This window comes from Prunus dulcis, chromosome 2 (assembly GCF_902201215.1).
Source record: "Prunus dulcis chromosome 2, ALMONDv2, whole genome shotgun sequence".
Lineage (NCBI taxonomy): Eukaryota > Viridiplantae > Streptophyta > Magnoliopsida > Rosales > Rosaceae > Prunus > Prunus dulcis.
In genome coordinates, this window is record NC_047651.1 from 10,780,055 (window position 1) to 10,794,381 (window position 14,327).

Consider the following 14,327-nt stretch of genomic DNA (forward strand, 5'->3'; position numbering starts at 1 on the left):
TCCAGTAGTTGAGTGGTGTGGCTGCTGCTGTGCTCCGACGGTAGGACAGCGAGGCAGAGCAGCTCCGGTAATCGGCGCTGGCAACTGCAAGGCTGTGGAGGTCCCAGGGTCATGTGGCGGCTGTTCTGCAATTCCGGCAGCTGAAGGCGGCTGCAAAGCACTAGAGGATGACTGCAAGGCGTTGGCAGCCACGATTCCGTGCGGTTGCATTGAGGTTTCCACCACGAAACCATGAGATGGGCCCATCGTGGTGGCGTTCCTCTTCGTACGTCTTGTATCAACCATGGTTGTTTGAAAAAATGTGTGAAAGATGGATTTTGGAGCACGCTTTGAATATATCTCGCGCTCTCAATGAAAGCACCAATTTGTGGGAGCAAATTTCCCCACGAGAATATTCGCCCAAGATTCCTTCGTCTTCTCCGCCTCTCTTTCTCCCTGCAAAACAGATCGGAGTAAAAGACCACACCCGGGGGGTGTTGGCCAAAGGCCCTCCGATGCCTAAGTTAGGTAGGGTAATTCAAGGAAAACCGGGTGGCCGGAGCCGTGTGTGGTGGCCGGAGCCTTGTGTGAGAGAGAGAAAGAGAGGAGGTTGCTAGGGTTTTTAAGAAATAACTTATGCAGAGTTTGAGTAGGAATTCTGACGTACCTCATCCTTGTGCGTAACCAGGTATTTATAGTGGCCTTGGAGAGGTTGGTGGGGTTGGTGTAGTTGGTGAGGTTGGTGTGGTTGGTGTAGTTGGTGAGGTTGGTGTGGTTGGTAGGGTTGGTGCATTTAGGGATTATGGATTTAACCAAATCCCTAATTAAATTGGGGATCAAGTAACCCCCAATTTGATTAGGTAATTCCCAATTAGGTTAGGTAACTCCTAATTAGGTCAAATAATTCCCAAATTGATTGGCCTAATTAATTGACCTAGGGTTTTGATTTAATTAGGTTCCCACAATCATCATCAGCAAATCGAATACAGGGCTAAAAGGTTGGTTGTACTTGAAAACCCTGGCCCAGATCGTGAGAGGTTCGAGCATATATTTACGATAAAAAAGAGTAATCTTTTCCTTGCAACAGATTTATCTACTTCAAAGGAGTTGCTTATGATTACTTTTCCGGGCATAGTGGTTTCGGTTTATTCAGTCTACGAATCTTCTGGTTCACTCCAAATCCTTGGTAGCGTCCATTACAATCTAATGAAAATGGAGTCCTATCTAAGCAAGCACTGCTTATCTTTTTCTAGTTCAAGGTTTCGCGTGCCGTCTTTTTGTTAGCACTAGTACAGCTGCATGGTTGCTCATTGTTTTAAGACATTTTTTCCTTCCAAGTGTTGCAGCCAATTCATATGGTGAATGGCCATCAATGATTTAGCAGATTATGTTGGTTGTCTTTAGCGGTGGTGAATTTGTTAATCGAAATGTTTTTTCTTCCTAGGATTTGGTTTTAATTATTTAGCATGTGTTTGCGCTTCCTTCAAGTCACACCTCATGATATGACAAATTGTTTTTCTAATTTCGTTCTGAATTAACGATAATTTACGGCTACAATAAGGAGAGTGTTCAATTAAGATTTTAATAGATTGTAATTACAAGATTTTAATGTAATGAATTTCAGCAGGATTTGTAATTACAGGCTTTTACTTATAATTTGGCTAGATTGAGATTACATATTTTACTTGTGATTTTAATATATTGTAATTTCACTTAAGACTTTTTTGTATTCTCCAAAGTAGATTTGCAAGTGTGGATTGGATTTGAGACTTTATTTCATCTACCATATAGTTCCACATTATGTTGAATTTTTTTTTATTTCTATCAAATAGAAACTTCATTAGATAAACTTCAATGGTACAATCAAAAACATCAAGAAGACATCTAAAATACTGATATCAAATGGGCAAGAAACTAACATGCTAAAAGCACAATTAAAGCGGGCATGCGTTCAGTGCATAATTACATAACAGTATTTTAGAATGTGTTCAGGTATGTCTGGGATAATTGAAGATTGTTTGATGTGCTGTTTTAAGTGCTTGATATGCTATGCAATACAAAAATATTCATCTGTATTTGTGGAGAACTCTTGGAACAGTATTTGACCTATTTTCATATTTATTGAAGGTTTTGTTTTTAGATTTTCCCAAATTCTTAAATTATATTTTAGAGGTCACATTTTGTTCACTGTTTACTTTATGGAACAATTTGCAGAGCAATCTGCATGTTACTGTTTCTTCCCTTGTTGCTGCTTCGGTTGTTTGGATGTCAGAGCTTCCTGCACGACTAAATCCCAGTATTTTTGGCTTTGATGGCTGCCATCAAATGAGAAGAGGTAATCTCCTAGATATAATGCTTTCTAAATTATTAGGATGCTCATTTAATATAATATATCTTAAATTCCTTTGGAAGGAGGAAATACTGAAAGAGAAGGCAGCTGAGGCACTTGCAGAGCTTATTTCTCGTTGTATATCACGTAGGCCTAGCCCAAATGAAAAGTTAATTAAGAATATATGCAATTTGACATGCTTGGATCCTTGTGAAACACCCCAAGCTACAGTCATCTGTTCCATAGATATATTATTGATGATCAAGATCTTCTCTCCTTTGGGAGAAATACTGGTAAGCAGAAATCAAAAGGTTCATGTGCTGGCTGGTAGTGAAGATCGGTCAAAGGTTGAGGGCTTTATTAGCAGACGAGGATCTGAACTTGCGTTGAGGCATCCATCTCTGTGAGAAGTTTGGTGATTCATTATTTGATAAGCTTCCTAAACTGTGGGATTGCCTCACTGAAGTTCTTAAGCCTAGTAGTATTGCTTCCTAAACTGTGGGATATCCAGGTTCGTAATCGTGTCATCCTTTATTTTGTTGGTTGTTGTACTTGATATTAAATATTGCGATACTGCATTCAGTACTCATATATTTTTGAGTATACGATAGTGTCTTGGTATCATTATTTATCTAAAGGTCTTATGCATATGCAAATCTTACTCCATGGCCAGTCAGGTTGTAGAATTATGGAAAAATAATTGCAACAACTGTCTGTGGTGAGTGTATTTGGGCTTATGGGTGATCTTGAAAAGAAAAAGCAGTCATGAAGTGAGATGTCCTGGATCTGTGAACTGGAAACTGAAAGCTCTAACAAATCTTACTCGTTGGATATGGTCAATATCCAAATACGGATCAAGTATCAGTGGAGACCAACTTCTACATCCCAAAAGTTGGTTATGGGCATAAACAACCTTATTATAATGAATGTAAGATTAGGGATGAATCCCTCTGCCAACTTTATCTTAGACAATCCAAAATACCTATAATGGCCATATCAGAATTATAATAATGAATGAAACAAGAAAAATAAATTGATTAAAAATAAAATATTAACTCAATAACGAAGAACCTTCATGTCAGGTTACATCGGATCCCTAGCAAAGAATTTAGTTGCCCATAGCCATCTTAGAAACAAACAATATACTTATGATCATAAAATTCAAAGTTTGAATTAAGATAGAAAACCCCTTAAAAGAATAATCCATTGTAGTTGAGCTCCTCCTCCAGTAAATCTTGAAGGCTATGAACTATCAAACCAGGGAATATGCGAGTCGGGTGCTTTTAAGATATCAAACAATATGCTGAGGCTCTCCCAAAAGTTGGTAGAAAAGATGCATCTATAGGCAAATGAAAAAGAGGTGGCCAGCTGCTAGGGTTAAGAGAAAAGATAGGAATTAAATCCATCTGGAATAGGGAGTTCATTCTCCTATTTAGATTAGGATTTGACCTTCGATACACTTTCATTGTCCAAACTGAACTCCAACCTAACAGAAAAATAGTTGACTTATAATAGATTTAGGTGCCCCTAAACTGCCCAAGAATCGTCTAAAAGCTTGCTTACCAAGAATGGTAACTTGCGATGCTAAGTTGTCAAGAATCGTGCATAATTCCAACAGTAAACCATTGGTACTAAAATTGATGTAACTTCCTCTAGAAAACTCTAAATCACAAACCATAAAATTCTCCAGAAGTTAAACTTCCAAAGCTTCACAAGCATATATGGCACATTATCTAGCTCTTCTTGAGCACGTACAATTTAATTAGTAAAACTGACCTACATGTAACATGCAGTTTCTTGATTTCCAAGTTGCTAATTACAAATTTCTACATTCTTTTCTCATTTTTACCATATTATGCTTCTTTCAGCTCCAAATCACCCTTAGGGATGATTTCCTCCAAAACTCACACTAAACACATCAAAATGACCAATTTCACAGAAGAAACTAGTAAAAACCATAGGAATACAATATAGAAAATAAGCATAAATATAGAGTGATCAAATACCCCAAAACCTATCTTTTTCTAGTCCTTGAGCAAAACAGAAATAAAACAAGTTAGAAAACAAAACCAGAAGTTAATCTAGGCCACTTTCGTAGGGAATCACAATGGCACTAAACATGTCCCACAAGCCTTTAAACCTCTAGGTATCCCTAGTAAGAGGAGTTGTGTCTCCTTAGGGTTTACAATTTACAATACTCATAAACACTTACTCTCTGCAAAACAAAAACTTTAAAATACTACTTTAATCAAACTAACAAAAACCAATGTAAGCGGAAGCCTAACTCAAGACTAAAATTATGTCGCTCAAGTAAATGCACCAAGTGTTAAGTGTAGAGCCAAGCCTCAAAATACTTTGGCTTAAAGGCAACCATACCTCAATGTCAAGGATAGAATTCGTCTTAACTCTAGGCCTCAAAGGGAATCACTCTTATTTTCATATAGAACCTAGGCTTACACTCTCATCACGCATATTCATATGAGAATAGAGTTTATGTATAGAGAATCAAGAATTATCGCATATGAATTTTAAGAAATAAAAGCTCAATTTCTATTCATATGAGAATAGAGTTTATGTATAGAGAATCAAGAATTATCGCATATGAATTTTAAGAAATAAAAGCTCAATTTCTGAAAATAGACCTCATGAAAAGAATTAAATACTAAGAATGTAGGTACATTCCTTCACTTCCAAGCAAGATGTACCAAAAGATCCCTAAGCGAAAATTTTATCATAACTTCCAAACGAAAAATCCGATATGGATTCAGCACAAAAAACTGAAGAAGAAAACATGGGCCAAATCTTCATCTTCATTACTAAAAAAGACAGTTTTAAGCAAACATAAACCTCACGTTATTTTAGACAAAAAAACAGAGAACTAAAAAGGAAAATGCTAAAATGAACAAAAACACACAAAAAAGTCAATTCCACACCCCCAAATCTAAACTAAACATTGTCCTTAAAGTGTAAGGCAAAGATAGAATGCAAACATTGGTACCGAATCCACGACTCTCGAGGGGTCTTCAAAGTAAAGTTTTAAGCGATTCCCATTGACTTTAAACTTATACCCAATCCTCTTGTTCACAATTTTGACCATACCATAAGGAAACACTAGCTTCATTGTGAATGGACCCGTCCATTTGGACTTCTTTCCTTATAGATCTTCCCATTTTCATAGGCTTCATTCCGTAGCTGATCTAGTTCACTCACTTGCATCTTCCTCATGTCTCCAGCCTTCATCTCAAAATTCAGTCGCTTAATTGCCCAGTAGGCCCTATTCTCCAATTCAACCGGTAAGTGGCAAGCCTTGCCAAAAACAACTCGATATGGGCTCATACCAATAGGAGTCTTATATGTTGTGCGATAGGCCTAAAGAGCGTCATTCGATTGCAATGCCCAATCCTTTTCTTGTAGTTTCTACGGTCCTCTCCAAGATTGTTTTGATTTGCCGGTAGCTTAACTCGACTTGTCCCAATGTTTGAGGGTGGTAAGGAGTTGCTACTTTATGGGTGATGTTGTACTTTCTCAACAAATGCATCAAAAGACTCGTTGCAAAAGTGACTCTCCCCATCACAATTTTGCTATCATTAGTCTTGGTCACAATCGCTTCAATCCACTTAGGCACGTAATCAATAGCGACAAGGATATAATCGTACCCATAAGATGATGGAGACGGAGCCATGAAGTCTATACCCCAAACGTTGAATAATACCACTACCATTTTGCTTGTGAGCGGCATCTCACTCCTCTTGCTTATGTTCCCATATATTTGGTACCTGTCACAGTGAGCAACAAAATTACACGCATCTTTGAATAAGGTAAGCCAAAGGAATCTAGATTAAATAACCACCAAAATGTCCTCCCCAATTTAATTCATGACTAAATTTTAATATACTTTGCTGCTCAGATTTTGGGACACAACGCCTTATTATTTGATCAGGACAATGCTTAAATAAATAAGGTTCCTCCCAAAAATAATGCTTAACCTTAGTTAAATAATTACCAATATCTGTATACCATGGCTCTTCTCCATGCGCATGCAGAGAAGAGTTGTTCATGAGGAAAAGCCTCGAGGATGGGTAGGATATCACCATAGCCAGCCACCTCCTTGGTGGTGCCACCCATTGCTTGGCCGGGCACAAGCTCCAACCACGATAAGTGATCCGCTACTACATTCTCGCTCCCTTTTTCGTCCCTAATTTCCAAATTAACCTAGACTTGACATCCTTTTTGGTTAGCAAATATTTCAATGTCGCATGATCAAAATAGGTAATAATATTATTAGAGCCAATTAAATAAGAGTGCAGTTTCTCCAATGCAAAAACGACAATAATTAATTCTTTTTCAATGGTAAAATAATTAATTTGAGCATCATTAACGGGGCAACTCACATAATGAATAACACAAGGCACTTTATTTACCCTTTGTCCTAGAACAACACCTATGGCATAATCAGAAGTTTCACACATTATTTCAAAGGGTAAAGACCAGTTAATAATAGGCGCCATAGTTAATTTCTCTTTCAAAGTATTGAAGGCATTAAGGCAGTTTTTATCCAAAATTAAAAACAGCATCTTTGGCCAATAAATCGCACAAGGGGCAAGTAATTTTGAAAAAAAATCTTTAATAAATCTTCGATAAAATCTTGCACGACCCAAGAAGCTTCGCACTCCCTTTACAGAAGTAGGGGCAACAATTTTTCAATTAAATTAATTTTTTCCTTGTCAACTTCAATACCTAGAAATAATATGTCCCAAAACAATACCTTGCCTTACCATGAAGTGGCTCTTCTCCTAGCTCAATGTCAAGTTAATCTCTACATGTCTCTTAAGCATCAAGGTTAAATGTTCAAGGCAATTACAGAAAGAACTTCCAAAAACAGAAAAATAATCCATAAATACCTTGATAAACCTATGTACAAGCTTAGTAGTTGAAGTTAATTCTGCAATAGTTGGGGACCTGATCATTTTTCCTATAAAAATATTGTTTACTGAGATCATTACATTATTCCATCGTGTTACTAATCCACGTATTATAATATAAGTGGGTGACATGATTTATATGTCATGGATCCAATATCAAAGGCGGGGAAAATTCTACAATGGGCGTGGTGTATCCATGCGCCCAAAATATCAGCCGTTGGATGAGTAAGTGGAGATGAGGGTCAAATCCACACCATTGAATGCTGGTAACCTGCTAAAAGGGTTGGTGTAGGTAAAAGTGAATAAAATAATAAGTGAACAGAAAAAAAAAAAATTAAAACCAGAAAAGAACTACAGGACGACAGAAAGGAAGAAGGAACAGAAGAAGAGATCGTGAACTGCTACAGGACGACAGAAGGAAGAAGGAACAGAAAGGAAGAAGAGATCGTGAACTGAGGCAATCCCACCAACGGCACTTTCTCTTTCATCTCTCCCTCTCATCCCCTACATGTGAATCACTTGATTCTGGAGATGAAATTGAGAAGATCTTAACTCTCGGTGGCTGGGCATTCTGCGTGGTTCACAAAAAACCAGTGGAAACGAGTTGCTGTTGCTGAAACGTATTGAAGTGGCCATTGCAAAGGTAAAATTAATAGCTTTATAGTAGTTCATCCTTGTCCACACTTGAGTTCCCAAAAACCAGCAATATAAAATTTTGCTATATTGATCTGCTCAAAGAAAACCAGCTATTTGTATGGGTAATTTTCCCTATATGAAATCAAGTAATTATGTTATTAAGAAAACCAGAAAAACTGAGCAGAAATTAATGCAGCCCAGGAAGCAACTAAGCAGAAGTAAATGGGTTTTTGATTTGCTGAAAAGAAAACCATTGTAATTTGAGTTATTTCACAGACAAGAAACACAATATAATCAATGTCAATATCTTTCTCTTCTTTAATGTTGGGCATATTGTTAATGTTGAAAAGTTTGTGAGTCATTTGAAAAACATTAGATAGAATTTCTTAATTGTATTGCAAATGCCATGATATTTGTAGCGTTGCATTTTGGTAATGGAAATGTAAGAGGAACTTCATTATGTCATTTTGAATGCAATTACCAATTAGGTAGTCCTATTTTGCAATTATTGTATCCATATTGCCATGTTATTGATAGCCTCTAACATTCTGAGAACATATGTGTTTTGTCAATGCAATTGACAAACAGTTACTTCTAATTGCATTATAGTCTTGCAATTGACAAACATAACAGTCTATTTGCATTATAGTCGTGCAATTGCCATTATATGTGCACAATTATGAAATGTAGAATCTCTCAGTAAGGACTTCCTTCATGATGGAATTGTATGTTTATATTTCTACTAAATGCACTTGATGTGTATCCATTTATTTGCATATTAATTATGCCATGAAAAACATTAGATAGAATTTCTTAATTGTATTGCAAATGCCATGATATTTGTAGCGTTGCATTTTGGTAATGGAAATGTAAGAGGTACTTCATTATGTCATTTTGAATGCAATTACCAATTAGGTAGTCCTATTTTGCAATTATTGTATCCATATTGCCATGTTATTGATAGCCTCTAACATTCTGAGAACATATGTGTTTTGTCAATGCAATTGACAACCAGTTACTTATAATTGCATTATAGTCTTGCAATTGACAAACAGTTACTTCTAATTGCATTATAGTCTTGCAATTGACAAACATAACAGTCTATTTGCATTATAGTCGTGCAATTGCCATTATATGTGCACAATTATGAAATGCAGAATCTCTCAGTAAGGACTTCCTTCATGATGGAATTGTATGTTTATATTTCTACTAAATGCAATTGATGTGTATCCATTTATTTGCATATTAATTATGCCATGAAAGACATGTTGCCTATTTTCAGGAAATGGATGCAGAAGCAAGTAAAACGAATGGAATTCAGGGCCAAAACTCTGTCCCTAAGAGTGAAGGTTATTTTGCAGAGGCTGAGTCACTTGAAGAAACTGAAAATGTCCCATCTTTACAGATTTTGGGTAGTAGAACAGAAGAAAGTACTGAGAAAAGCAGACAGTTTGAGTATGATGGGTTGAACTTCCAAAATATGAGCATTGCTGATTTCTCGGAGAGAGAGTTTGCAAAAGTTGAGGAAGCAGAAAGATTTTACAGCAACTATGCCCTTGCAATTGGTTTTAGCATAAGAAGAAGTCGTTTGAGACGTAGCGAGGGTGGGGTTGTGATGGGAAGACAATGGGTGTGCTCAAAAGAAGGGAGTAGATCAAAGAAATGGACGAATAGAGATGATATGGTTCGTACACCAAGGAAAGAGACTAGAGAGAATTGTCACGCTACATTTGCTGTGAAGTATTGTCCTAACCAGGATGCTTATATTGTGACTAAATTTGTAAAGGAGCACAGCCACCGACTTGCTAACTCACATGAGGTGCCTTTTCTTCGTTCGCACCGGTGTGTTACGGAATCTAACATAGCACAATCTATGTCTATGAGAAAAGCCTCTATTAAAACCAATAGGACGTACGACTATATGGTTGACCAAGCAGGTGGATACAAAAAAGTGGGGTTCACCAGTAAGGATCTATATAACAGGATGGATTTCGAGCGTCGACAAGTGGTATTGGATGGTGATGCACAAGCAGCAATAAGCTACATGAATGGCAAGGCAATAGCGGACCCGAAATTTTTTTGCATGTTTAGTGTAGATGAGGAGAATAGATTGGCAAATTTGTTTTGGAGAGACTCTCAATCTCTACACGATTATTGTTGCTTTGGGGATGTGGTGATACTTGATAGCACGTACAAAACCAATGTATATGACAAGCCTTTAGTGGTGTTTGTTGGTGTAAACAACCATAACGCGACTACAGTTTTTGGTTGTGCATTTCTTGTTGATGAGACTGCTGATACATATCGTTGGGTACTCAGAACTTTTTTGACTTCTATGAAGGACAAGAAGCCTGTATCTATTGTCACGGACGGGGATGACGCAATGCGCGTAGCGATTGATGAAGTTTTTCCCGATGCACATCATCGTTTATGTACATGGCACATCATGAGGAATGTGAACACCAATGTGAATAACCCAGAAATAGTAAGGGAGTTTAGCTATTGTGTGCATGGTGGTTTGACACCAGTAGCTTTCGAACAACATTGGCAGCAAATGATACAGACGTATGATCTAAAAGGCGATTGGATCGAGATGATGTACCGTAAACGGAAACGATGGGCTGAAGCATACTGCTCAGGGCATTTTTTTTGGTGGGAATACCACCACACAACGTGTCGAGGGTATGCATAAGAACTTGAAGGATGGAATTGGTAGAGGCATGAGGTTAGTGGAGTGTATTCCACGGATTGAAAGATCGTTATTGAGGTTGAGAAATGAGAATGTGAAGGATGACTTTGATTCCAACCATTCACATCCACTCCTTCGCACGCACCTTCGATCACTAGAGGAACATGCAGCTTCTATTTTCACTCACGACATTTACAAGTTGATAAGAAATGAGATAAACAAGGAGGCAAAATTAATTCTCGTGCAACCCGTAAGAAACAATGAAGATCCTCGTGTGTACACATTTTCCAAATTTGGAAGACCCGTTGAGAAATGGACTGTTGTGTACTACACGAAAGAGCAACATCTGCAATGTTCGTGCAAATTATTTGAATCCAGTGGAATTCCGTGTTGTCATATGTTTGGAGTCATGAAATGTGAGCATATGGATGAAATACTTCCGACCTTAATAATGAAGAGATGGACAAAGGATGCAAGACGTGGGAATGAAATTGTAGTCAAGTCTGATGATGTTCCCCACGAAACTATTCAAATGGCTAGGTTTGGGTCATTAAGCGTTGATTTTAACAAGCTTTGTTTTTATGGGTCACAAACATAATGCAATTGACAAGCAGTTAGTCGGAAATTGCAAACGAACAATGCAATTGACAAACAGTTAGTTGGAAATTGCAAACAAATAATGCAATTGACAAACAATTCGTTGTAAATTGTAAACGTGCAGTTATCAAGTTCGTCTATGTTCTTCACTTTTTACTTGGTTTTTCACATGGTTTCACTTCCTATTCCAAATAGTTTTGTAACCCGAAAGTGAATATTTTTTTTTTGTCAAAAAACTCAATATTGTATATTGTAAATGCGATTTTGTCATGTGTAAATATGTTGTAAACATGTATTTAAAAAAGATTTAAATTCAAATTTCTTTTATAAAGTTAAGGTGGGACATTAGAGAAGTAAATTAAGTCCTTACAAGTAGAAGGACCTAGTTTACCTTTCGAAGGTTCCCCTTTACCTTAATATTGTACTACATGCTTTTATCTTTGTAAATTATGATATTACAAGAGTAAGGATAACTTTTACAATGTTTGGAACAGGACTCTCCTAAACAGAGTAATCTAAGACCTTAAAATTGTAAACAATTGTGTTTACACTTATAAGGACCCAATTTACTTTGCTAATGTCCCTAGTTACCTTAATATTGTACTAGAAGTCATTCTCTTTGTAAATGACAATATTACAACATTAAGGATGTGTTTTACAATCTTGTGGAACATAATTATCCATAAAAGAGTAATACGAGACCTTAATATTGTAAACATCCGAGTTTAATGACAATATTACAACATTAAGGATGTGTTTTACAAACTTGTGGAACATAACTATCCATAAAAGAGTAATGCGAGACCTTAATATTGTAAACATCCGAGTTTACAAGTGAAAGGACCTAGTTTACGTTTCGAAGGTTCCCCCTTACCCTAAAATTGTACTACATGCCTTCATCTTTGTAAATTATGATATTACAAGAGTAAGGATAACTTTTACAATCTTGTGGAACATGACTGTCCTAAACAGAGTAATCTAAGACCTTAAAATTGTAAACAATTGTGTTTACACTTATAAGGACCCAATTTACTTTGCTAATGTCCCTAGTTACCTTAATATTGTAATAGAAGTCATTCTCTTTGTAAATGACAATATTACAACATTAAGGATGTGTTTTACAATCTTGTGGAACATAACTATCCATAAAAGAGTAATACGAGACCTTAATATTGTAAATAGCCGAGTTTAATGACAATATTACAACATTAAGGATGTGTTTTACAATCTTGTGGAACAAAACTATCCATAAAAGAGTAATACGAGACCTTAATATTGTAAACATCCGAGTTTACAAGTGTAAGGACCTAGTTTACGTTTCGAAGGTTCCCCCTTTACCCTAAAATTGTACTACATGCCTTCATCTTTGTAAATTATGATATTACAAGAGTAAGGATAACTTTTACAATCTTGTGGAACATGACTGTCCTAAACAGAGTAATCTAAGACCTTAAAATTGTAAACATTTGTGTTTACACTTATAAGGACCCAATTTACTTTGCTAATGTCCCTAGTTACCTTAATATTGTACTAGAAGTCATTCTCTTTGTAAATGACAATATTACAACATTAAGGATGTGTTTTACAATCTTGTGGAACATAACTATCCATAAAAGAGTAATACGAGACCTTAATATTGTAAATAGCCGAGTTTAATGACAATATTACAACATTAAGGATGTGTTTTACAATCTTGTGGAACAAAACTATCCATAAAAGAGTAATACGAGACCTTAATATTGTAAACATCCGAGTTTACAAGTGTAAGGACCTAGTTTACGTTTCGAAGGTTCCCCCTTACCCTAAAATTGTACTACATGCCTTCATCTTTGTAAATTATGATATTACAAGAGTAAGGATAACTTTTACAATCTTGTGGAACATGACTGTCCTAAACAGAGTAATCTAAGACCTTAAAATTGTAAACAATTGTGTTTACACTTATAAGGACCCAATTTACTTTGCTAATGTCCCTAGTTACCTTAATATTGTAATAGAAGTCATTCTCTTTGTAAATGACAATATTACAACATTAAGGATGTGTTTTACAATCTTGTGGAACATAACTATCCATAAAAGAGTAATACGAGACCTTAATATTGTAAATAGCCGAGTTTAATGACAATATTACAACATTAAGGATGTGTTTTACAATCTTGTGGAACAAAACTATCCATAAAAGAGTAATACGAGACCTTAATATTGTAAACATCCGAGTTTACAAGTGTAAGGACCTAGTTTACGTTTCGAAGGTTCCCCTTACCCTAAAATTGTACTACATGCCTTCATCTTTGTAAATTATGATATTACAAGAGTAAGGATAACTTTTACAATCTTGTGGAACATGACTGTCCTAAATAGAGTAATCTAAGACCTTAAAATTGTAAACATTTGTGTTTACACTTATAAGGACCCAATTTACTTTCCTAGTGTCCCTAGTTACCTTAATATTGTACTAGACGTCATTCTCTTTGTAAATGACAATATTACAACATTAAGGATGTGTTTTACAATCTTCTAGAGCATAACTATCCATAAAAGAGTAATACGAGACCTTAATATTGTAAACCCTCATTTTACTTGAATAAGGACCCAATTTACATCCTTATGATCCGGAGTTACCAATTCCTTATAATGTGGATCCATATCCTTATAAATAAGTATTTACAACATTATGGATTAGGTGAACCCTAATGTTGTAATCCTTGTTCAAAAACTTGTAAATCGCTACTCAAATCTTGTAACTTATAAGTTTTAGGATCCTTTTACAATGTTATGGTACTCTCATATCCAAACTACTGTAAATCACTATCTAATCATATGCCAATTGCCAAACAGAAAAGGCATAATTGCATGACCCTTGTGCAATTGCATTTTCAAAAAGTGAAAACTTGCTAACTTGTATAACCGGTAACCAATTTTTTAAAAATTTTGAAAATATCAGAAAGGACAAATGGTGCATCGGTGCACCTGGTGCACTATAGAAGGTGCCTCAAAGGCGGATCTACATTTAGCCTGGAGTGGGCTCCAACCTAGTTCTGAATAGGCTCAGTTGTACAAGCCCAACCTAGGTAAATCAAATAATAGCACACCCCTCTATGTAGAAATAAGCCCACTTATGAACCATCTACACACCCTAACAGACGTAGATTTTTTCTTTCTTATTCTAGCCACC

The 14,327-nt window shown here is 36.2% G+C and overlaps 1 protein-coding gene and 1 pseudogene across 1 annotated transcript; one reads left to right on the forward strand and one right to left on the reverse strand.

Moving 5' to 3' along the window:
* Positions 1 to 5,425: 5,425 nt before the first annotated feature.
* Positions 5,426 to 7,086, reverse strand: LOC117618098 (annotated as a pseudogene).
* A 2,260-nt stretch (positions 7,087 to 9,346) lies between these two features.
* LOC117618099 (protein FAR1-RELATED SEQUENCE 5-like) lies at positions 9,347 to 10,558 on the forward strand. Its single transcript, XM_034347721.1, has one exon. It carries the CDS (start codon positions 9,347 to 9,349, stop codon positions 10,556 to 10,558), a length of 1,212 nt encoding a protein of 403 aa, XP_034203612.1.
* Positions 10,559 to 14,327: the final 3,769 nt, after the last annotated feature.